This window comes from Sylvia atricapilla, chromosome 2 (assembly GCF_009819655.1).
Source record: "Sylvia atricapilla isolate bSylAtr1 chromosome 2, bSylAtr1.pri, whole genome shotgun sequence".
Taxonomy (NCBI): Eukaryota; Metazoa; Chordata; class Aves; order Passeriformes; family Sylviidae; genus Sylvia; species Sylvia atricapilla.
This window is the reverse complement of record NC_089141.1, coordinates 26,044,008-26,069,884: the sequence shown is the minus strand read 5'-3', so window position 1 is coordinate 26,069,884 and position 25,877 is coordinate 26,044,008. Positions and strand designations below refer to the sequence as shown.

The window sequence follows — 25,877 nt, the reverse complement described above, 5'->3', positions numbered from 1 at the left end:
CAGTGGAATTTACTATGCACATGATGTAGAAGACCAAAGTGTCAATTCAATTCCACTTCAGTACAGATATTAGGAAAATAATTTGCTGATATCTGCTTTTGATTCCGAACCCTTTGAAATACTAACCATTTAAATTAACATAAGAAAGACGTGCAACAATGTCTGTCAAATGCACATCAACATACTTAATGCAATCATATTACTTTGAATCATATATCTAATTAATTCTAAGAGGTATCTAAAAGATAATTGCTATTAAACATTTTTATGTGTAACATCTGGAAGGCATGTCAAACATTAAATTTTTTTCAATGTGCTGATCAGTGTTAGATTTGGAAGAAGCTAATGCACTCTATAGAGAAGAGAAAGCGTCTGTCACAGAGAAAAAAGCCAGAGGTTCTCTTACAAATTTGTGGAGTCAAGGGAGCAGAGCTGTCATATGTGCCTTGAAGATAAGAAGGGAATGAGCTGATAAGGATTACTTGTGACGTCTTCTCCCTCCCTGCCCTCCCTCCCTCCCTCAAGCCCCTCTTCCTGCTTCTGTAATTAGGAAAATGATACAGGCAAACTTTTTGTCTTTGCTTTCTGTAGGTGATAAAAGTGTCTTCAAGGAAACCTACAATGCTAGCAGGAAAAACAACAGCACGATTTTCATGTATACGTGAATGCTTCACATGTTCAGCTCTCAAGATGCCCAAAGCTCTACAGGTTGTACTTTCAAAACCGCATCAGAGTGTTTACAATGCCATCATGCAATCTCCTCCAAGGCAGAGCTTTTTCAAGGCTTAAATATAAATACCGACTGTCACTTTCAGGCAGAAGATGCCACTGTCCTGTGACACATAATCTGGAAGAAATTTCCATATCGAATTGGTGATGTGGAAAATGTAAGATATGCTTCACTGCCTTATTGCTACCAGATGCAAATATGCTCTGTCCTTACCCTGACAGATGCAGGAAACTCTGCTTGAAAACATACATAACTATGATGTCTGACTTACTTTGCAACAGCTAATAACCATAGCCAAACAGATTTTTCTGAAGTGTGGATCATATAATTTCAGATAAAATATGCCTTATACCTGGATATCTCAGACCAGTCACAGAGGCAGCATCTCATGAAATAAAGCTACATTCTTTCCAAAGAGATACACAAATTTTGGAATAAATAAAAGTTTTAGCAACCTAATTCTCTCCATAACAGCTCAACTTTCCTACTGAATTACTTAACAAACTCAAAACCCAATGTCCACTACAGCAGAATGCTACTCAGGAGCATACTTTTCCAACAGTATCCAGAATCCAACAATAATGTCTATTAGATACAACATATAATGTTACTATGGTATATGTAATGCCTTCAAAGAAGAAGTATTACCAGCACACTAGATCTTGCAAGGCAGCTTTCTCAGCATCACAGCACCATTGAAACATGTACTAATTCAAAGAGCTGTGCTCTTCATTGAGAAAGAGAGGTATTTCTCAGGTTTCCTTTCCTGAAACATCCCATGCACTCTTGAAATGTAGTTGTGATCCATCTGCTTTTCAGGATGTGTCCTGATTAGTTTACAAGGTCTAGTAAAAATTGTCCATACATACACAGTCAAAGTATTTCTAGGTAGCATGTGTGGGATAATCCATGTGTTGTGGCAATATCAATGTAATGTTTTGAAAAATTATGTGGTAAAATTTCACTTAATCAAGAGGAGATGAGAGTACCTGTTTAAGACACTGGTATATGAAACCACATTATTGGCAGTCATATAATCCCAGCATACTGACCAAAGCCTTTTTTTGTCTCCTCAGGTGAATACTTCAGCCAAGGTTTTATTACTTGCTTTAATTTTAATGACATTGTGTTCAAAATTATCATAACCATTTTATAATCAAAAAACACAATAAATTCCTTGCCCACATGAATTTTAAGACTTAGATAGTGTTCACAGAGAAAAGAGAAGCAAAATTTACTTCATTACATAAAGCTTGGGAGCTGTTAGATGCTGTAATTATGAAGGTGGAAGAGTTCAGATACAGACACAGTTAAGACGGATGAAGAAACTGGATATTGTAATGAACAAATTTGTCCAGATAATTTGCAAATAGTAATATAGTTGGTGTAGTTCACTGTAAGATGTCAATTGTGGCCAACAAAAGACTGTTTTGTTACTTTCATTAAATCAAATCTCAATCAATTTACATGAGAAGTATTTATTTGCAAAAATGGGTTCTGATGTTAAGGTGAAGGGAAGTGACACACTGCAAGACAAGAAAGGTCAGTAGGAAACCTTTTTGTCAGTATGCAATGACTTTTTTTACTTCCTTGTACTTAGAGCTGTTTGGTAAACAGAAGTATATAGCTACCAGTAAGCTGAAAGCTAAAAAGAACTGGGAGTAAGCAACTGGTTTCAGCCAAATAAGAAATGTGTTGTGATAGTAGAGTGTTAAATTATGCAAGCACTATAGAAACAGGGGAAAATCAGGTTAATAGAAGCTCTGAACAACTGAGCAGATACCAAATTATCTTCAGACTACTGAACTGAGATATCATATTCCCCTCAGAGACTTGCAACCTGGGGAGGCAAACAGTCCCATCCTGGTGTTCTGCTTGTTTCAAGCACTTTGGAAGCTGACACCAAGCTGGTCCCCATTACCTCTCTCAGCTCACAGCTGCCACTTGAGAAGGTCTCAAATCCCAGTGTCTCACTCTCCTACTTTTTAATGTCTCAGAGTACTAATCCGGGTTCCCAGTCCTCACAGCATAGAAACCTCCCTCCCAAATCTTCCCTATATATCTCCTTAAATAAGCAAAGACACGCAGGCTGGGCCTCTCCTGAAAAACAATGAACGACTGTAAACGGAATCAGTAATTAATGAATTTTTTTTTCTATGCCTTTTAATGGAAAAGAGAAAGAATCAGATGTGTTCACCCCTTGAATGGACACTAGGGTGCAGATATGAGAGAGAGAGAGAGAGCAAGCAGCAAGTCAGCACCCTGGCCTTTCCTCGTGGGAGGAGGAGCACCAGGATCCCTAGCCCACACTATCTAGCAATAGGCAGAAGCCTGCGGGCCCCAAGGCAGCGGCAGGTTGAAACAGGCTAGTGGCAGGGAGAATATCAGACCAAAACAGGCTTGTTGGGTGGGCAGGATAGTGAGGCTGCTGGAGAGAAAAGAAACAGCAAATAGCTGAGAAGAGGCTGAGGGAGATAGAGAATCACATATTTCTGTTCAAAAAGATTTCGGTGGATCTCCAAGAGACAGAAAGGCAGGTGGGTCACAGAGACACAGAAGAGAAAAAAAAAAATCCTTTTATGAGGAGTAAAGGTGTTAAGAAGGTGGGTGGAGAGTTGCAAGAAACACCATTTCCCTCCCTCCCATTTTCCTTAAGGGTGTTTGTTTCTGAGCTTTTCCTCTCACTTCTCCTCCCCACAGCAAACAGCCAAGCTGGGAAGAAGAGATTGTCTCCAAACTTAGCAGAGTGTGTGGGCTCAGAAGACTGATAGCAACCAAGTAAACAGAGCTCAGAACTGTGGTAGCTGCAGGAGCAAAGCCTGCTCGGTGACAAGCATGAGCACTCTTCCACAGGTAAGGAAACGGGGCTGTCTTGCAATCTGCTGAGCGACCTTCTTTGCACACCTCTCTTTTCCTTCCCCTTTCATAGCGACACTGCTTGTTGCCCTGGGGAACCAGGGCAGTTGAGTTTTTGACAGTTTGTATCCAGAAAGGTCTTGTCCGGATCTCAGAATTAATGATTTGTGATATGGTGTGATGATTTAGTGGTTCTTGCCCTTCCTGTTAGTCACCCTAATGGACATTCTGAGAACTGTTTGAAGCACCGACCAACAATTAGTAATAGTAAAACTATTAGGAGTAGTAATAATGACAACAACGACAACAATAATAACAATAATAATGACGTATTTTATTCTATCTCCATTTTTTCATCAAGGTATTATAAGAAAGTACTTACGCAGAAATGTGCAGTTCCCCACCCCCACAAGTAGTTATGGATAAGCAAGGCATAGTTTTTGGAATGTGAGAATGACATGGTGAGCCTAATTGCTTCCCGTGTAGCGTGGTGTCCTTTTTCTGCTTTGATGTCTTATATAAATAGCTAGCAAAGTCTTAATTGCATATTTACAGACAAATTGCACTGAACTGAACTGTTAGCTCAAGGTTGCTAAAAAGTACAAAACATTCAAGGGCAACAGAGATAAATGTAGTGTTCTGTGTCGCTAAATAATACAAACATTGAAATGCGTGTGTATTCTTACATTGAGATCTGTTCAGTGTGACTGTGGCTGTAATGCAAACAGTCAGTTATCTCTATCTTGTCTGCATTTTTTTAGTTGAAGAATTTGCAGAAATGTTTGTTTTGTATATCCTTTCCCAAATTTCTATGTGATGAAGATCAAACCGTGATCATAATTTTAGTTTTTGGCCATGGTTTTGCTTTACAATTTCAGTACTCCAGAATATATTCAGCAACATTTCTGTTTCATATTTCATATGAGCAGGTACTCTATTTCAAACACAGGCAAAAATGTTTCTCAAATGGCATTTAATGGGCTCAATTTATGTGCTTAAATAATTTGCTGACAAAAGATAAATTTAAGAAAATGAAGGGTTCTGTGATACTGGTGCATTAGTCTGAAAATATGCCATCCATGTGAGTAATGTGATAAGCACAATTTGGGTGACAGCCAGAGTCAGTAATTCATGAATAATCTACTGCCTGAAAAATAATACCCCTAAAATAATACCCCTAAATAGTAATGAAAAATAACTTCAGTTCTCTTTTCCTTTGATCTCTTTATTGTAATTTACTTTCTTTTCATGAAAACTAGACGCTTCTTTTTCTGTAATAGCATTAAACACTGTGAAAATGCAAGGTGAGGAAGAACTAGCTGGAGTAATTTCAACCTCCCTTCAGAACTCAGGAATGGCTCACAAACAGAAAGGAGATGCTGAAGCAAAATCAAATTCTTTGGCTGATTTAGTTGCATCAAACGGTTCTTGCTTTAGTGATAACAGTACTTGTCATGATTCTGCTATCCTAAGACATGCTTGCATTTGAATCAGATGATTCATATAGTACATTAATTTAAAGTTATAAATGTTTATAATTTACAACTATTAGAATTTGTCTTTTAATGATTTTACAGCCATTTGTTCTCACTTAGCTATAGTGAAGCCATTTAAATTTGAGCATTTGCACATGCTTAAAAACATGAAAGAACTGAAAGTGTGCTGGAAATTGCATTCATCTTTATGCTAATACTGATTATTCTTCTCACCCATAAGTAAGAGCCCTGTCAGAGGTTGAAGCCTTTTTATCCTTTTCCACTGGCCTGTTCAAACCATTCACTTGTATCTTTATATGGATCATGCTGGATGCTGGATGAAACAAGCAGGTCTCAAAACATACCACAATTAAGTGCTGCTGCTTCCTGTAAGCTATATAATGTTCCTGCATCCTGTTCCCTGGAAGTGCTGGTATGCAACCTCTGGGTCCATCTAGTTAAATCCACACTTCTGCCTTGGCCAAGAATCACTGCTTTAGGAAAGGATCTGTATTTTAGTGCCTGTGAGCTGCTTAATGCATTGTGGCATAGAAGTGAAGTTCATTCTAGATCAAGAGCCTGACAGGGATTTTGCCTGGGTCAGTATCTGTGTAAGAGTACTGAAAAAGCAGGTATTTGTCTGCCTAGATTTGTTTAAGCTGTTCATGAAAAAAACATAATGGAGAACTAAATATAACTGCCCTCCACTTTTGTCTCTGTTTGTGTAGGTCCACAATTTCTCTCAAATCTCACCCCAGTTACAGAGGCAAGATTAGAAAGGCATTTATTACTGAAGTGTTTGAAGAACAATTTTTATCTTATGGTTCACATAACACAGACCATAATCCAGTTTCTACATACAGGTCCACAACCAATTTCCATTCCTCTGTAATTTCTTTTGTGCTGTTACTATTTTTGTTATTTTTTTATTATTCTTTTTGTGCTACTATGCTATTATTATTTTGGGCATGCTGCTCTCAGCCAGGTACTTCTTTAGCTGTTTCACAACAGAGACTTGAGGGCGGCAGTGCTGTTTCTCTTAGAAATTTTTTAAATCTGCTATTTGATGCATTTTACATTTCAAAATAAACGTCATGCATAGGCCTGAAATAGGCTGACTGTTAACCAAAAATTCATAAGAACTTGCACTGACAGTCTTGAAATACCAATTTCTTGTTAGTATCTCCACAGTCATGCCATTTATTACTCAAAAGAGAGAAACAGATGTTTCTGAGAACATGAAACCAAATAATGGCAAAATTGTTATATTTAGTGGAATAGGAATAGACCAGATTTTCCATGTGAAAAGAAAGATGTTTATTGCAACAGGGAAGTCAGGATAATTGTGAATGTAAATCATTCACTCTTTCCTAAACGGTGAGATCTGAAAGCTTGCATGCCATAAAAGAGTTTTTCTATTTCCTTTATCAGATAAGCTAATTTTCTTTCACTCGCTTCCCTGCCATACTGTTCTGACACTTACTCTCTTACTCCAGGAGTAAAACAAGTGTTTTGCTACGGAGACTTATGAAAAGAATTTGGATTTCTTCCTTTGTAGTTTGTACACTGCACTTTGCCAGTATGATCATGTTCTGTACCTAGCAACCTCTAATGTCACTTGTATGTACTTGCTCTCCATTTGGTTGTTCTGTATCCTGCCTGAAGAAATTAAGAGAATAGGATTTTAAAGGAGAAAAGCAATAGGCATTCAACTCTTGTTAGTAGTTTCCAGGAGGTGAGTAAGCCTTTCAAAGGCTTTTATTCAAGATTGAAAAAATGCATGTTTGAAAGATTATAAAATTATTAGGTCTGTTTTTCTATTGCTTGGTTTTTTTGTTTTCTCTTCTATGAATGTTTTTTTGCAGAATTGTACAGATTATATTAGTCCAGATGTTTAACAACAGACTTGTTAATTTCCTTAATATTCCCTTAGGTGAAGGGGCATATACTGTGACATGCTTAATTCCTGTAAGATTTTGCTCCATTTCTTGTTATTTTTGTCAAGATCTGTGTTTCCTGGTTTTGTGGCTAAGAACATAGATACTGAGTGTAGTGCCAAATGCAGTTTAGTGTTTAAGGGAGCAGCAAAGGCAGAAGAAGAGATGAAAATCTGGAACCTAAGAGTCATGACAAGGCAGGCAAGAGGCGATGACTTAAAAAGCAAAAAGTGCACCCCCCAGCATAGGCATGAGGGGTGTCAGGTAGGCCTGGTGAGAGTGCCCAGGCTCAACTAAGAGTGTAGATTGCCAGGCAAGTCCTTTGGGAGGAGGCAGGTCCAAGGGCAAACCTGCAGGATCAAGTCTGTAGCTGATGGTAGGGATCCAGATCAATGGGATGCCTGTCCAGACAAAGGCACGGGCTGCCATTGCAGCAGAGCTCGGATGGAGACCACGCAGGAGAGCTGCCAACAGCCAAGTGAAGAATTGGACATGTGCACTAAGGCTGCTTCTTGCCTTTCCTTAAAGAGATCCAAGGACTGACAGGTTTTCTCAAACAAATTTCTTATATCAAAGAAGCAGGATAGAACAGGGAGCTAAACTTGAGCCTGTGGGGACAGTACAGGCCAGGCCCTGATGGTGACTTGTAGGACCCTCCCAGTAGCACTTCCATCAGCTACCACAGCTGTGAGATTTTCTCCTTGCTTGCTACAGCTAAGGTTTTCCATTATCTTCTGTGTTTTTTCCTCCTTCTGCCTCCCTTTTCTCACCATATACTCTTATTCAGTCATTCCACTTTTCATTTTTTTTCAATTCTTTCCCTTTCCTTATATATTACCAGCATGCATTCCTGTGTCTGTTCTTTCATAAAGTGCTGTTCTCCAGTCTTATGTACATCAAAGTATGCAGAAGGAAAGAAAATGTCATCTTATCCAACTATATCCAGATAGGTATTAGGGGTGTATCCTATAATAGTAATCTAGCTTCCTTTGCAGCCAACAGAGAAAAGGACAAGTAACTCCAGAGAATGCTTCAGCTAATCCTAAAACAGATACCTAAAACAAAATCTGTCCTCATTAGGTCCCTAGCCTGTTCCACAGACTAAAAAGACACACCTAGATTATGAACAGAACTAAATTTAAGTGAGATTAAACCTGTCTGTACATAAAATCATCTCAACAATTTACAGTTTACTCCAGTTTGTAGAATAGAGCAAATCTTTTCTCTCACTTGAACTGGACTAGAGGGCTTAGGATGTGGACTAGGATCCAGTACTTTGTTTCTTGAGGAGAGATCTGAAATTAGTGCTCAGATTCCCAGACTCTGGCAGAAAAAAAGAACCACCAGTCCTAGCCATCCTATTATTAGCTTTATAGACTCAAAAAGGCTTTGGTATCTTCAGGAAGTTTATGCAAGATGATTCCATAAGCCAGAATGAACCACGGAGGGACAAGTCTCCTCATAGCAAGCTGGATTTTCAGTGAGTAATTCATAACACCGTGCAACAGGTATAGCTTCAAAAAACAGGGAAATGAAGAAAGTCAGGAAGCCCGTGGGAGTACAGTCATGTAGATGACTTGGATGACTGTTGATGTTTTGGCATTAGTCCTGTGAATGATTTTCTAGTAGATTAGGTGGGAGATGGAGAATGTTATTAGTGCTAACCTTAATATGAATTTTTCTTTCTTCGTTTTTTTCTGTCTCTTCAGACGAGTGACCAGGAGCTGAGAACAGGTGCAAAGAAAGAACGATGCCTTCAGGGGAAAAGCCTACTTCTGTGTGCACTTCTTCTCAGTACTCTCCTTGGCTTTACATTGCTTATCACCTACCTCGTGATGACTTGTGCTCTAGGTATAATATGAGATATCCTTTTCCATTCTTCCTCATCCACTCCATTTTTAAGATCCCTTTCTCTTTTACCTGCCTCCACTATGTTTTAAACTTAATACCACTATTAAGAACCAGGCTTTCAGAACCTCCAAGAATCATAACACCTTTTGTCAAAAAGGTACATTTTTCTACCTCTTCCTTGAGTCACAGTGGGGACTGTCCTCCTCTGCCTGCTATTTAATATGCCTGTGCCCAGTTTTGAGGGAGAACAGCATTGTATTGCACCTCGTCAATGTGTTCATCTCTCTCTGTAGTCAAGAAACTGAATTGAATCTGAATCTCCAGACTTGGAGCTCCTCCTTTGCCTTTCTATCTCTGACTTTAGTCTTGGTTTTCTAGCACAGATCAGGGCAAAAGTCAGAGTATCTTGCTAATGGAGAAGCTGTGAGTATGGACCAGAAACATTAATTTGCCTTCCAAATTTTCTAAAGAACTATCTGCAGAATGGTCCATGTGAATGTATCTGCATATAAAAAGTTCGATACAGAAGGTGAATTTATATTGGTGGATAGAGATATTCTCTGTTCCAAAATAAGCACTGTTGAATCTTTACCTAGCTTTTTTCTTTAGCTCTTGTTATATATTGGAGACAGTTCACTGCAGAGACCAAGAAAAAACTGTTTAGATTTAGTCAGTTTCCACTCTGCCTACCTTCTCCCATGTCAACTTTGAATCCATAGTATGGGAAATCTTGCCTTGATTTCCAAGTGAATTATTTCAGTAAATAATTTATCTGATCTGATGCTGATAAAAGGTACTGACCTAAAACGGCAATGTATACCCAGCAATTTGAAGCAGTTTAGAAAAAGAAAATTATAGTGCAAAGGAAGATATTCTAGAATGATCCTTGTCCTCTCTTGACAAATATCGTTGCTGAGAAATGTTTCCCATGCTTGAAAAAAACATGTTATAATCTTACCTAATTACTTTCTCTGTGTTACGTCCTTCTCTTGCATTACGTATTGACACCATCAGTTGCTTCTTGTTTACTGTGTGGCCAAATTAGTCTGATTCAGAGGAAAGACACTGAGAAGGCAGAATAATCCAACCTGTGGCTGCCAAGATAGTTCAAACAGAGGACAGTCTTCCTGGGATGTGAAAGAGAGAACACACTTCTCCCATATTCAGCAATACCTTGCAAGGAATTCAACACTGCATGCAAAAGAGCTTGTACCAAAATTAAGTCTTTTGGGGTAAATGTCCCCTAAAAGATTTTTGTTTGGATCTGTTCTCACTCTCCACTGTCACTTCTCAGTTCTGTCTTATTTACTTCCTCTTCAGGATCCTGTGATGCTGAGTCAGATCCTGCTGTGTTGGAAAGACTTCTGAATTCTAGGAATGACACTGTAAACCCCTGTGAGAACTTCTACAAATATGCCTGTGGCAGATGGGAAGGCAAACGGTCAAGCAGAACTAGAGAAGAATTACTAAATGTATTTGATGTGTTGTTGGAAGAAAACCTGTTGATCCTGAAAAGGCTCTTAGGTAGGGACAGACGATTGGTGTGTTACCTTCGGCATCTGCCTCGGTCAGAGCTGACAATAGTAGTAACTGAGAGCACAATCATTCCTAACAGGGACTGAGTCCCCTCTCTTCGTTCTTCTATCATTACAGGTACAGATTTATTTTTTTAGCATGTCATGTTACAGTAGCTGCATTTTAAACAGTTTAGTTCCTCTTGCCAAGCGTATTAGATGAAAGCCACACTTTAAAATTCTGACAGCAACCCAGACCATGTTACCTTGTCAAAGTAGGCCATTGTTGCTGTGTTAGTCTGAATGTGCCCTCTGGTGATGTGTCCTGTCTCCATGGGGGACTGAAGCCTAGATATTCACCAGCTTCCCCTTGTGCTCCTGTTTCCATGCAAAGAAACTCATATATTTGGTCTCAGCAAGAAGAGTCATGGTGCTAAAAGGTCCCTTGCTTTGGGTCACTGTGGGAAGTGTGACTGTGTTAGTTGAAATGTTCTGGATAAAAGTACAGCATTTTCATAAACTGTTTTCTGCTCTAATGCCGTCTCAACTACTTTTTAAATTGCTTTTTAAAATTTTGAATCTACTTTTTTCTCTCAGAAAGTCCACAGTTTGGGATAAGAGGCTCAGCCAATGAGAAAGCAATGCAATTTTATCGTTCCTGCATGGATACTGAACGAATAGAATCCCAAGGAGCTCAGCCACTGAAGGACCTCCTAAATCAGGTGAATGTTTGTGCTGTTTCCTCTCCCTCAGGAAAAGAATTTCTGCAGGAAGAAGGAAAGTGGGCAGGTGGGGTCATACAGTCCTACCTGATACAGCTTTTGTACACTCTGACCCTAGTCATGGTTGACAGCATAACTTCTAAGTGAGAAATCAAGCTTTAAATGCTATTTCAAGAACTGATTTTCTGACATCAGATAGCTGAATCTCTCCTCATAACCTTATCTATTACTTAAGGATGGTAAAAAAACCAAGTCTGCAAAGAGGGGTCATGTTTAATCTCAGAAGTCTAGTTCAGTAGGATCTGACTCACAGAATGGGGAACACCTTGCAAATGGATGAAATTTTTGTGTCTAAAACCACATGATCAGTAGTCAAGGCTTCCAGAAGAGCTTGTTTAAAGGAGAAAATCCTTCTCTTTCCATTCTGAGAGACTCCTTTTGGTGCCAGGGAGGGCTGGATATCTTCCTTCCAGCAAAGAGCATATATGTCCTGTATCAAAAGTGGATGCAGAACCTTCCAGCAAAAGAAACGGTGACTACAGGCCCACCTGTGAATCTGCTTGTCAGGAAGGTGGGACCTGTAATCACTGACCTCTGCTTGTCCTTCTGGATGGCTTTAGGAAAATGAGACCTATTTCCTGTCTTTTGCTTATCCAGCATTTTTTTCCTGCACACCTTACTCTGTTGCTAATTACAATTCCTTTTTCCTTGTGTAATTTTGCAGTTCATTGCTTTGCTTAAGGGAAAGTGTCAGGTCATTTTAAAGCCAGCAGGGTATGTAGAGCACTTCTGGTGCTTTCTGCTCTGTTGCTTCTCAGTTATAAGAATGACTGAGCTTATAGGTGTAGAAGATAAAACAAATTATAAATACGGATCCAACCAGTTTTTCTCACTTGCAGCATTTCTGTCTTTCTCTAGGTTGGTGGATGGCATAACACAGGTGTGGGGGAAACAAAAGATTTTAATGAAACTCTTCAGGTCCTCATGAGCAGATACAGCACCTTTCCGTTTTTTAGAGTCCATGTGGGACCTAGTCCTTTTGACCCCGAGACCAATGTTATTCAGGTGAGTGTGCTAAAGAAAGAGCATTATTGAGGAAGTACTGTGAGTGAAGAGTCAGACCAAAGCTTGCTCAAGTTAAGCCTATGTCTTTCTCTGAAGAACTTAGTAAACATTTTCCAAAAGTAAAAGCAAGTTAAGAGCATTTCAAATTCCATGATACAGAAATTACCAAAATATCCTCACATTTGCATTGTTTCTGAAAATAATCTTTTTCCTTTATTCCTTTTTGCAGATTGACCATCCTGAGTTTGATATTCCACTTGAGAGTGAATTCAAAGAGAAAAATTATCTTGAGGTAACATATCAGAGGCTGAAGAAAGGTAAAAATAGCTATTTGATGCAGGGATCTCCTTGAATTGCCTCCTGGTTCAGAGTGGTCTGTTTCCATGGGTTACGGTCAGTGGCCTCTGAAAATGCATCCATAAAGAATTTTTTATGAAAGTCAACTTTTCCAAAGGATAGATTGTAAAATGTAACCAATTTTAGATGCCAGGTTTAAAACTTCTAATGTAGAAACAGAATTTAATAATTACGATTTAATTTCTATTTGCTAAACAGTTTGAACCTGGACTTCCTTTTAGTTTCTGCCTTGAATGAATGTTTTTTAAAAAATGTTTTTGTCCAAAATAAGGCTTTATAACAAAATTTGTGTATTTTAGGGAGGGATAGTTAGCATTTTTAAGCTTATTTTAGAGTGTTTGAACATATGTTGGGGCAACAAGTTCTTTGACCTTGGGATGTTGTAACAAAATGAATTTTGTAATTTCTGAACTTCATAAAAATTGAATTATGTCAGTTTCTCAATCTGAGTACTTCAGAAAAGTCCTCAAAACAAAAACAAAAACAAACAAAAAAACCCCTGAGCCATCACAAGCATTCCTCTGAAACCTCATGAAGATAGAAAAAAGAAGTTCACATTTTCTCTCATTAAAATACTGGCTCATTATATCACTGAATTTCTCTCCTCTGACTCTAGAGATGGCAGGCTTACATCTCTAAAGTGATTCTAGTATTTGAAATAATTGTGAGCTGTGAGAAAAATAATCTTTTGGGAATTCAGTGTTCTTCACTGAGAGAGGAGATGTACTTGGCAAAGTGTATTCCACATGAATAGTTACATAGAGATGTTGCAGCAAAAAGACAGTTTTAGGGATGGGCAGGTCAGCAGTAGTTTTGAAAGGCTGAAGTTTACACGATGAAGATGGATGGATGGGTGGGTGGAGGGATGGATGGGTGGACAGACGGATGGAGTGACTAATTTTCAGTCATGTATCTTCCATTGGTCATATGGTCTGTATTGCAGGTTCTCCGTGTGTATCTTTCGTATTTGAAGAAACTGGGGGTCCTACTTGGAAGGACTGAGGATGGTCCTCCTGATTCCTTTTCCCTGACCTTGTCCTTCATCTCTAACCTCCAGCGATTTGTCACTCCACTGCAGAAAAGACAGCAGAGGGGGATGCTGTTCTATCGCACCACCATTAGGGAGCTACAGGTATCTGTGCCTTAAAGCTTGAGCAACACAGTTACACGTGGCATTCATGTCTTCATTCTGAAGATCCAGATCAAAAGAGATAAGAGTTTAAAAGCCATTGTCTTGCAAATTACACTTGGAGCCTGTTGAGCTTTAAATAACCCAGTTACTTATTGTCTTTAACTGACAGAGATTTTTCAGACCCACAACTCTAGTACAAATTACCTTTAAAAAAAGCCACTTCTCCTCTTCAAGATGCATATTATAGAAACATTTCAACTTAACAGTATTGGGAAGGCTTTCCTGGTTTCCCTATTATTTCTTGTGGGCCAGTTTAGAATCATAGTTCAGCATACAAGCTTTGTTTCACTTGCAGGAAAAGGCACCTGCTATTGACTGGCTGGCATGTCTCAAGGCTGTCTTCCATCCTGTGCCAATGAACCTCTCTCAGCCAATTGCAGTGCATGACATGGATTACTTAAGCAACATGTCACAGCTCATCGAGAAGTGGCACAAGACAAGGTAGGAGTCAATATCTATGGTTGCAGTTTTTCATGCCCTAAGAAATGTTTTCTTCAAAAACCATAAATTTAATAGCTTAGAGGCTGCTGTATTAGAGGCTGCTGAATCCAGCAGTGTAACAATTGCAAGGTTGCTGTGGCTTTATATCCACAGATTTGGCCACTGCTATGGTTTAACATATATATTCCCAAGAGGTTTGCATATGCATGCACCATGTATGAACACACATATAATATAATTTATGTGTGCCACACAGAAAGGGAACACAGTGTCTTGACTGGCACCCATCCACCTATAGCACTCATACCAACATGAACCCAGACTGATTCTATTCCTCAGCTCCAGCTGATCAGGATTGGTGTATACTGGTGGAATATGTGTGCACACGCCTGATGTGGCTTACTCCAGTAGCTGGGCTTGGGTATTCAGTCTGTCAAGAAGCTGGCCAAAATCTCCTGGTGTCCACTTGGATGTATCACGTGAATATATGAGCCCCTGAGTCTTGCAGCCCTACTTTGGTTGTTGGTACTCTGATGTCTTCCTGCTACAAACACACCTGTACTATCAGGTCTCTTCAGTAGCTGTCCCCAACCACTAGTATTTCCAGTAGCCAGCTCTCAGACTGCTACTCTCTCCAGAGGCTAGCTGGATCCAAAGTCCTTCCAGTAGTCAACTCCCAGACTGGTCATCTCTCCAGAATTCAGTTCCATCTTCACACACAGTGAGTGGAATATTACTTAACAATAGCATTTAATAAGATAAGAGGACATATCCTGTTTATCATGTGCAGGGCTCAGTCCAAGTCCAAGTTTACATTCAACCATTCCCTCCTACCAGCTTTCCTCTCCATTTTCCCATATATGTTCTCCCAATCCACTATGATCCTTCCCTTTCCCTGCCTATGGTCTTTCCCATAACCATGCAATCATAAATCTTACATAATTCCACAGACCTCTCATAATATTCAATATGTTTCACCCAGTCCTAAAAAGTATCCTCCAAATTCCCGTAAAGAATCCTGTGCCCCAACAGGGAGTTACCCCTTAAGTCTCCACAATGTTTTGGGGAGTTTCTTTAGTCAATTCATGTCAATCATCCTCCTTTGATAGCCCCAGGTGTACTCCATTCGGAGTACTTTGTTGTCATTGTTCATGTTCCTAGGATTTCTCTGCCTCAAGTTACTCCTCTGACACTTGCCCCACTTCTGTGTTTATGGTGACCAGCCTTCAATCTTCTGCCTACAGGGTCCTTCACATTTATATGATTGTTTGTCTGGTTGGGAATCTCTCCCCAGCCCTTGACAGCCATTTCCAAGATGCACGCCTGGAGCTGTACAAGATAGTTTATGGAAAAATGGGATCTACAATGGTGAGTTAGCCTTTTTATCAGCTTCTTCAACCTCCCCAGCAGCTGAACAATGTAGGTAATGCCTTCTGAATGCTCTCTTGATACCTTAGATGGATGGAGTTTCTTAAATTTGGGGAGAAAAACTACTCTCCCATGGTCATTAAATGCTTCTTTTTTTTGCAAAAGAAAGGTGTGACACTCAGAAGTTTAGAGAGCTGAGTGTACTGTATCATGGTGTAGGAAAAAATATATTGATGGTCATCTTTCTTGTATGGGTCTTTCTCTGCTGACATACGAATCTGCATCTTGTGGGAAAGTAAGTGGAGTAAATCATAAGGAAATTAATGTTTTACTAGAAATGTTTACTGCAGTAGCTTAAATAGAACTACATTACTTATTCACTGCTGTAACTTTTAGACAGTGCTACTGTCCACACATCTATATATAATTTTACTAATTTCCTAGTTCTTTGTCCTCACTCTCATGTGTCTCTACTTCTTTGTTCCTACAGATCCCAGCTGAGCGCTGGAGGAAGTGCTTGACTGATACCAGCTCTTTCTTTGAGCCAGTTCTAGGGAAGATGATTGTGCAAGAAATTTTCCCTGAGCAGACCAAGAAATTTGTAGGTATTCATCATCTTAACCCCAAGCAGAGTTCAGCTTCACCCCTTTCTTTTTTTGACATGCCACCTTAAGACCACATTGAGGCAGCAAAATGATCTGTAGGTTTCCTACCTTCTGTTCCTCTGCTTATGCACTTCCCCTCCTTTTTGGGGAATATGTCAGAACAAGACATTGGTGTGATTCTAGAATAATCAGTGCTAAATGCCAGGTATCATCTTTGTCTCAACTGTTAAAAAAGTCATATGTGCAGCACCAATAGCTATGACAGTCCTACAAATGCATGCAATCTCTGTATGCTTCCTGGAATTACAGTGTTAACAGTATTCATCACCAATGTGATATATCTCAATAGAATTTTCAATTGCAAAGATACTAAGCAATTGTATGAAGACATTCTGAGTGGATCCACAGTAAAAAGAGCAACTGCCTGCAGTGTGGAAAAGATTTCTTTTTCTTTCCTTCTGTGATGGTCAGAGTTCTTTTTTCTTTTAAGGAGAGAGTGTAGCACCAGGTTTAGCAAATAGTTTGAAGTCTATAAAGTGGCAAGAGTAAATAACACTAAGAAAAGCTAATGGGAAAACCAAGAATATGTGTAGTGAAGCATAGATTTTAATGAATAAAACATAACTTTGAGAAGGCTTGACTCAGATTGGCATAACTTCGGAAAGGAAGACACCAGCAAGAAATACTTGTGGATACTGAATTTTCACTTTGCTCAGGAAGGGTGGAAATTACTCATTATTGAATGAGAAGGAATTGTCTCCCTATTAGCTACTATGAGAGGCCAGATGAAAAGGTGTGGGAAAGAATGGTGAGCACTGTGAGGAAAAACTGTATGCCAAATAACTTAAGACTAAATAAATGTAGACACAGAAATCTTCTCTTTCATGATACACACTCAAAATGGAATTTTCTCCCAGCTATTCTGTGGTTGAATTGCTAGAACATGGGAAAATGGTAGCTAAGAGTGAACAGTGTTTTTGTGCAGTTGTGACCATGCCTTCTTTTCTCCATGGCAGGCTGAGCAGATGTTCTCTGTGATCCAAGATGCCCTCTGTGACCGCCTGGATCAGGTGGAGTGGATGGATGAGGAGACTCGCCAAGACGCTAAAGCCTTGGTGCGTGCAGAAGGCAGAAATTACTGAGGCCTTCCTTTCCCTGAAGCCTTTGGGGAAGGAATGGGAAAAACCTGCACCTTGATGTATTCCTACCTGCTTCTACAGGCACAGAGTCTTAAATAGATATCTTATTCATACTAAAAATTGAAGGTGGTTTTATAAGTGCCAGAATGCGTGGGTACATACACTGATATCTAAGCATAGAGAAGTTCAAGTTTTGTCTGTCCGTGAATAGTATGAATTAATTTTATTGAGATACAATTCAAGTTTATACATCTAGTAAGGTTAAAAGGTAAGAAGCTGAATGGCAGAAGACAATACAAAGAAAAATAACAGAACATTAGACCTCAAGTCACAGAGTTGAGAAAGCAGAGCAGCAGGACAAGATATCTTCTTGAAACAGAGTAGCTGTCCTTCTGAAAGGCTGACTCAAAGATCATGCTAACATTGGTTAGAAATAGCCTTTAAAAGGACTTGCAGAATGTAAAGCCTCCTACTAATCAAGTTTGTTTGTTTGTTTGTTATTATTTTAGGTATCCAAACTACAAGTGGAGATTGGTTATCCAGCTCACATACTCCAGACTGACAAAGTGAACCTGGAATACCAGAATGTGAGCTATATAATGTAAACATGCCTGCCTTATTATTGGCAGTTTACCTCTATCAACTGCTGTCTTGTCTGCTTACAAGAGGCTATGACCTTTGGAGCACATTTCCTACTCATTTTTTGGGAACATATGGGACCAGAGAAACTTCATCTGTTGCTTCTGTATTGTTGCTTATACTGTCTCCTATTTAGAGTGGCTGGCCAGATAGAAGTAATTTTTTACCTGTTTGTATATTCTGTTTGGCCTTCAGATAGCATTCCTGTCATATCTTAAATTGAAGGTCTTCAGAACTGGGAGAGAAAAAAATTCAAGTATCTAATTGTTTTCTCTTTTGATTAACTGTTTTTTTGATCTATGGGACTTTTCTTTTTCTCAGTTTTTCCTTTTCTCAATTGTTCAATTCATTTCTCACTTATGCCCCATGACAGTCACATTCCGTCTCTTCCCTCAGCTGGAGATAAATGAAGACACTTTTTTCCTCAATGTGGTGGCTTGCTTGAAAATACTGAGGGAAAATTCCTACCTGAAGCTCCTTCAGCATTACCCACAGAAAAAGTAAGTCAGATAGAGCAATCTGAAAAGCAGAATCACATACTTGTGAACCAGCTGAGGTTGGAAGGGACCTCTGGAGATCATCTAGTCCAATCCTCCTGCTCAAAACAGGATTAGTTAGAGCAGGTCACTCAGAACTGTATGTCTAGGTCTCTCTTTTGCTGTGGAAGAGGAGGAGGGCAGTTGGAGGCCAGTGGCAGAATTGGATTCAGTACCTCTGAGTGTGGTTTCACCAGTTCTGAATGTTGCTGCAAGTTTGCATTGCTGCATCCTGCTTTAAAGAAACCTTGAATCTGGCAGTCTGTCCTGCACTGAACCTGAGCAATGCTACCAAAGTACCCCATCATTGTGAAGAGGGCACCACATCCCTGAAAAAAACCCCACTTTTTTTGACCATGTGCCCTTAATTAAGGGGGATAGCTGATTCTGCTGGACTTCCTAACAAAGCCAACAGCAAAGCACTGTGATGACAGGAATGCTGGTGGAATCACCTCAAAGGCAGGACATAGGATGTTTCAGAAGAAAGGCAGCATTGATAGATGGGCTTAGTGCCCTACACCTCCTGCAGAGTACTCTATGCAGAGTACTCTATTCACAGGGAGTTACTGATCCTAATTTACTTGACAGGGAAATTGTGAGGGAGAATCACTTCATGTCTATGAAAACTAAGCTCTTAGTTCTGACCATCTGTAAACAATTGAAGAGTTACTTCAGACAACTGTAACTCTAGATAATGTGAATTTCATCATTTCCTGGTGTGAACAGTTGAACTGTTTTTGCAAGCTCAGTGAAGGAAAGGATCTAAGTGTGAGATAAGGAGTTAATACATTCTCTAATTTTTATTTTGCTTCTAGCTGGCATGTGCACCCCTGGAGTGTGCATTCATACTACTCAATGAGGCATCATATGGTGGTCTTCCCTGCTGGAATGTTCCGCAGTCCTTTTTTCCACATGGAGTTTCCCAGGTATGGAGGGGCTTCAGAGGTGCAAGTTGAATGTAGTCCCTGGGTTGCATCATGCTTGCAGGAGTCTTAGCAGGCAGTCTGTCTTTAAACTCTTCTTCATACTGTATCCTAGAAAGACACAGGAAAGGGGGAAAACCCAGCTTGTTCTAAAGCCAGATGGATACTTCCTGATGCATTCTGAGAGAGAGGGATCATTGACTCTGCCGAAGTAAAATCAGAATCTAGGTGAAACTGAACTAACAAAGATACTACTCCAGAGCAAAGAGGCAGAAATCATGTGTAACTGCAAAAAAGACATTTCACCTTTGCCTCTCATTTTCTAAATTCCAAGGATTCCTGAAATCTAACCCAGAGAAAATAAGAGACTTACGGAGCAACTTCTTGTCAAAAGTCTTTTTCAAATGTATCACAGTTCTTCTCTCATTTTTTAAAGAAACCCTTTCTACTAAGCAAAAAAATTTTTAACTCTGAGTCATCCCCTGCAATAACAAGACTTCTCTAGACTGTACTCCTCTGCTTCTGTGCTTTCATCATATGCAACAGATCTCTTAAGCAATATTTTTTCTGATAATAAAAGCACTCAAAACAGTTGACTGTAAACATATGAATCTATGTCCTTTTTGCCTGTAGTGGATACATACTTGTCCTAATACCATTGTACTGAAAAATAAGCTCACATTGTGGCAAAAGGCTGAAGTTCGAAAGAAACATGTTTCAGTTAAAAGTAATTATTTTCTCAATGGTGGTCTTCTAGTGCTTGCAGTACTTAATTTATTATGGTACCAAGAAAAGGACATCTCAAAAGAATAGTAGAAAAGAATTTTTTGCAGTAGTAGTGGATGTCACTATATTCTTTCTCTGTGAAAAATAGTCTATACCTTCTTATTCCTTTTGTATTCAGTGTTAGTAAAGTATATTTTTCTCACTGTCACCTCACTTGAGTGGACTGATAAGTAAAACTTTATCAGCTTTTGTTGAGTTGGTACAATAGCATTTTCTCAGATGATGCTTCAGAGTTTAAACTTTCCTGACAAAATCCAATTCAGGTGACTGTGAGGATAATTTTTAAAATAAGAGCTCAGCAAAGCAGTACAATTGTTATAGAGTCACAGAACTGGAAAAAGGTTTGGGCTGGGAGGAACCTTTATAATCTGTGATATCATAGATCATCTATCATATCATCTAGGAATCATCTAGTTCCGCCCTGCCGCCATGGGCAGGGACACTTTCCACTAGACCAGGTTTCTCAGACCTCCATCCAGCCTGGCCCTGAAAGCTTCCATGGGTGGGGCATCCAGAGCTTCTCTGGGTAAAACTTATAAATTATCAACTATAGACCTCCTACTGAGTTCTCAGTGATGGAATAATGATCTAGTACGAAAATGTCATTCTTCAACAGTGTTAATCTGTGCATGGGAAGAAAGAAGGAGCCCATAATTTCATATAATGGAAATGTATTTTGAGAGTCCTCTTCCTTGTGAGAGTATCTGTAAATTTATTGCGTAGAACCATAGAAATTCTATTTGGAAAGAGCTACTGGAGGTTTCTAGGACAACCTAGAATCTTGCTTGTAGCAAGATTGCCAATGATAGATCAGAGTAATTGCAGTCAAAACATCATGATTTTAATTTGCCTTGCCAATTTTATGTATCCTTTCCCACTAGACGAAAGGTGCAAGATTGCTTCTCCAAACCTCCTGCTTTTGTATGGTTACCATTGTAGTTGCTGTTTGTGCACCAGTTCAGACAGTAGAGGTCCAATAGGGACATACATCAACAACAATACTTGCCATTACAGCTAATAAATGCAGAATCTCATTCATAGACTCTTCATTGTTATGATGGCTTATTAGCAACAAATACTCTAAAATAAGCCCATAGTACAATTTTAAGCATTGGTAGGATAATTTACACATGTATTTGCACTTTCTTACACCTGAGTGACAACACATACAAAGTCCTTCTGTATGGTTCCAGAGCAGAATGCACACAACTGTGCTCAGTGACTATAAGGAATGTTTCTATGTCCTTTTTTCTTTCCAAAAGCATTTTTTCCTTTTATTTTTCAGTGCTGTGAATTTTGGAGCCATTGGGGTCTTCATGGCACATGAAATTCTTCACTCATTCTATAATTATGGTGGGTACTAGCTGTAGTGTCTTCATTTACACTTCTAGGTCCCTCTGGTACATCCCCCTAGAAGATCTGAAATCCTAATCCTTACATCATTATATACATATATTATTGAGGTAGATGGACTTAAAGAAAACATACTTCAGTCTCTGCTGGCTACTAGGAAGAATCAGTGATTAATGTAAGGAACACAGGTGAATGCAATGAATAACTTTACTTCTGGGACTTTTTTTCCCCACACAGTGTTGCCTGGGGGCTGTCCTGCATGCAACAGGAGTGCACTACAAACATCTATAGACTGCTTGGTGGAACAGTATGAAAGCTACAGCTCTAATGTCAATGGCACCTTCACACTGTTGGAGAATACAGCTGACACTGGAGGGCTCGCTGTCGCTTACCAGGTACTGTGATTTACTTACCTCTCTCTACATGACACACAAGATTGCCCTGGTGCTCCCCTCTCCCACATCCCACTCCAGTTCCAGAGTTCTTGCATACCTGTGCCAGTGGAGCATGAGCCCAGCATGTCCTCTGTTAGTCCAGAGAGAGGTTCCTCACAAAGCTTTGCTCATAGCCTCTATATGTCCATGTAAGACAACTCCTCCCCTTCACCACCTTCACTTCCTGTTCATATCACGCATACAAAAGCATGCTTTTGTACACACGCTTATGTTATACTTGAGGAAGTAAGGTGAGACATGAAACAGAATTTTGTATGGTGGTAAAATGACTCCATAACAACATTTCCAGCAGTACTTTAGAGAGAATTTTTTTGTTTCCTCGTGCAGTACTTCAGGAGTTTAACTGCTGAGGATGGTGTGAGATCCCTAGGTCTAAAATGGTGCTTGTTAAATTATTTCATGAAGAGCATTGAGAGGCAGAAAGTCTTTGATTTTTAGTCATACATTTGTCATTTGTTTTGAAAATTATTTTCGTTCTTTCATAGCATAATTACCACATCCTATGATACTGTGTGTGGTAGTATCTGTGTCGTAGCATCTGAAATAGTAAGGAAAGTAATTATGTTGTATTCTCCTATTTTGAATTTATTAAGGGCATGGTCAGCAGCAGAGAGCCTCAGAATGAGGAAAGAGATACAAACTTGCTAATTTATTAAGTATATATTAGATTGACAGATCTCATTGACAGAAGACATGAGCTTGCAATACTGTCTAAGGAAGACTTAGAATGATCCGTTTTATCTCTTCACAGGCCTATAAGAATTGGCTGAAAAAGCACAAAGAGAAGGATTTACCTAAGATTGGACTTTCACACGATCAACTTTTCTACCTCAGTTTTGCTCATGTAATGAATGCTAGTCATGTGTCTTTTTCACTCTCCATTTCTTCCATACTCTTACAGTTTGTCTTTCTCAATATTCAATCTCTTTCCCCCATCTTAACAGAATTGAGAATAAGCAATGATTTTGTGAGATCCAGAATCTTATTTAGAAGCTAAAAATCATATTTACAGCTCCTAACCTGTTATGGATCTTAAAGCTAACAAAAGGCCTGTCTGCAAATGCATCTTTTACAAAGCACTGAAATTCACCAAAATTAAGTCATAGCGGACCAACTATGTCAGGGAAAGCAGGCTTCACTGACAGCCTCCAAGTACTCTTTTTGCTGTTAGCAATTTTACTCATGGAAAGTGAAATTTAACTGTAAAAGTTATATATCTGTCTCTCCCTTCCTTCATTCACTTCTCTGTCATGATGAATAGCTGGATGTCATATCATTCTGAGTAACTGACATTGAAAAAAAGAGTTTCAGATGTTATTTAGAGATAAAGAACTAGAAGTACATGCACCCACAGTTTGCTGTTTCTGTGGGAAGCTGCAGTAAATTGTGCAGCTATGCATAGTTGTGCTGCCAAGTTCCTCATGATAGATGGCTGGATTTCTGTGCTTAAAAAATCATATCCTTATAATTCACTGTAATTGGGCAAAGGAAGAAGTTTTGTATGTTACTAAGTCAGAGCAGCAAGTGAAAAAACAGCTGATTTGGTCTTGATGGCAAGATTTACATTTTAGAGGCTAAATGGCAGATACTGCATCATTTGTTGATAAAAAAAGATTGAAATAATGAGAATGAAGACTTGAATCACCAGTTTAACATCAGTAAAGTCATATAATCCTCCCTTGAGTCTCTAGAGTAGTAATGGGATTTTGTGTAAGTGCTCTCCTTTGTAGCTGCACAGTCTTTGATTTCACTTAAGAAGCTGCATCTAGGCACTGAGACATCTTTACTACCTTTTTAGATAGAGTCCAAGGTTGCACGAGCCTAGCCAGGGTGGCCTAAATTTTCTGTGTTCTGGACTATGCAGTATAGAAAAAGCGCAGATGACTTGTTAGAGAGTGAAATGGAACAGGGAAGTTTTAAGGAAAGGGAAAACAATCCAAAAGTCTGACCATTGTTGTCAACCATGTATGCATATTTCTTTGTTTACTCCAGTACCCTCTGACATGTGCAGGGGCATGAGGAACCCTAAGTCTTGTTCACACAAGGACTTCCGGCCAAACTGACTTTTCTATTTTGCTTCCCTTCAGGCAATGTGTGGACACCAGGATCCAGAGAAGCTCCAGTCTTCCCTGAACATTGACCCACATAGTCCCTTGCCACTTCGTGTCTCTGGGCCTGTCAGCAATAGCCAGGACTTTTCCAAGAGCTTCCAATGTCCCAGTGGATCCCCCATGAACCCAGACACCAAATGCCACATCTGGTAATGCACATGGAAGAGGAGGAAGAGAGATGTGATCCCAGAGAGAGGAAGGCCTGATGCATAAAATATGACTGTCTTCTCAGGGCCTCTAGGGTGACATGGAGCTTTTACTCACTCCTTTGCCTTCCTTTTCTTGTTATCCTTTCCTCAGCATTTGATGGCAGGGAAATTCATAAACTGATCTCATAAGGAAGGGATCTCCTCCAAGGCTCTCAGTGCTCTGTCCCAGATGTCAGGGACAAGTCCCAGGGCAGCAAGGTGACTAGGCAGTTTCTAGTAGGCAGCGGCTTGTGAGGAGCTGTGAACAGAAAGACATTATTAGTCCCTCTGTTCAGTGGATGTACAGTGCATTTACCTGTTTTACCTGTAAAATCCATTTACAGTGGATTTACTTGTCTCCCCAGCAGCCTTACAGTCCTGTTGAAAGGGCAGGTCAACACTGGAGCTGTAAGACTTGTTCATAACTTAAAATAGCTCTTGAAGTCCTCCAAGTTACTGTGCAAACCACACCTAACTTAGAAGAGAGGGAAGAATCCCCTTCTCTTCTGATAATAAATGGAGACAGGCACTAGGAAAGACTCAGTGGCTACAATTTATAGGCTGAAAGGTAAGTGACTAAAAAATGAAGTTTACTGAAGGCCTTCACTGCTCTGTTTTTGTTTCATCAGCAAAACTCAGAGATAAGAGGAAAGAGGAAAGCATCCCCATTAATGGGTGGGTAGTTGGAGAGCGGAGAACAGATTCTCTTTCATTTCCAACAAGATCCTTGTTTTTTAGTGTCTAGGGTTGAGGATATGGTAGAGAATGCAGTATGGGAGAGTCACAAAGGTTTCTAGAACTTTCTGAAGGTTGAACAAGTAGAATTCCGAGAGCTTCTCTGGATCCTGAACCTAGTTCTCTCCCTACATTTGTAAATATTTACCATTCAAGCGGAGGAGTAGAGCTGTTACAGGATTTTACTTTCTACTTGAAATTGAATTTTAGGTATTAATTTGTTTTAGAGCAAAAGCAAAGTAAGAAACAACATGATTTGGGGTAGCAGAAGTGCCTAAAGTACATCCTTAAGAGCAATATAATAATTACATCTATTTCAGGTTCTCATAGTTAGAAAATTTATACCAATGTTCTAAAACTGATCAATATTAATAAGTATACAAAATACTTACACCTTTCACATACTCTTTAAACTGTTCTTGTTTATGGGAACATTTTTATTTTACTTATTATATTGGCTGCCTGAGGAATGTTTGTGTAATACATGATGGCAAGTGGAAACATCCCTTATCAATGTAAGCATTTTAAAAATAACTGTGTTAATCCTTTTCAAGTACTGACAAATACAGCAAAATGTTTTCCAAGAATGGACTGTTCAGAGATTTTGATTTCATTAATTAACAGAAATATTAATAAAGTGTTTGCTTCTGAAAAAAAAAATTACTTTGATTGCAAACACTTTATCATCTGACCTGTCTCTTTATTCTGTATTTGTACTGTTCACAACTTGTCTGGCACTCTTAGTTTAACTTCGCAAGTAATCAATAAGTATACCTCAAAATAGTTTGATTTACTCACCTTCATGAAAAATAACAAAATTGGGGTTGTGCTTATCATTACCATTTAAACAGCGTATACTCCTCCTTCCCTTCACTCATTCAATTGATTTTCTCCTAGCA

The 25,877-nt window shown here is 39.3% G+C and overlaps 1 protein-coding gene across 7 annotated transcripts; it reads left to right on the top strand.

The window, feature by feature from the left end:
* The first annotated feature begins 3,002 nt into the window (after window positions 1-3,002).
* On the top strand, window positions 3,003-25,654 carry KEL (Kell metallo-endopeptidase (Kell blood group)). Of its 7 annotated transcripts, none has more exons than XM_066341068.1 (19): window positions 3,006-3,333; window positions 3,431-3,583; window positions 8,708-8,849; window positions 10,170-10,373; window positions 10,961-11,085; window positions 12,004-12,150; window positions 12,380-12,442; window positions 13,565-13,639; window positions 13,995-14,140; window positions 15,385-15,508; window positions 15,999-16,109; window positions 17,130-17,228; window positions 17,762-17,839; window positions 18,288-18,391; window positions 19,243-19,353; window positions 21,422-21,489; window positions 21,727-21,884; window positions 22,696-22,788; window positions 24,032-25,654. In XM_066341068.1, exons 2-19 carry the CDS (start codon window positions 3,566-3,568, stop codon window positions 24,206-24,208), a joined length of 2,043 nt encoding a protein of 680 aa, XP_066197165.1. In that variant the 5' UTR covers window positions 3,006-3,333; window positions 3,431-3,565; the 3' UTR covers window positions 24,209-25,654. The 7 variants fall into 7 exon arrangements, with proteins under 7 accessions (XP_066197164.1, XP_066197165.1, XP_066197163.1 ...); XM_066341066.1 differs by having other exon boundaries at window positions 3,007-3,267; window positions 13,451-13,639; XM_066341065.1 differs by having other exon boundaries at window positions 3,007-3,333; window positions 13,451-13,639.
* The last annotated feature ends 223 nt before the right edge of the window (window positions 25,655-25,877 follow it).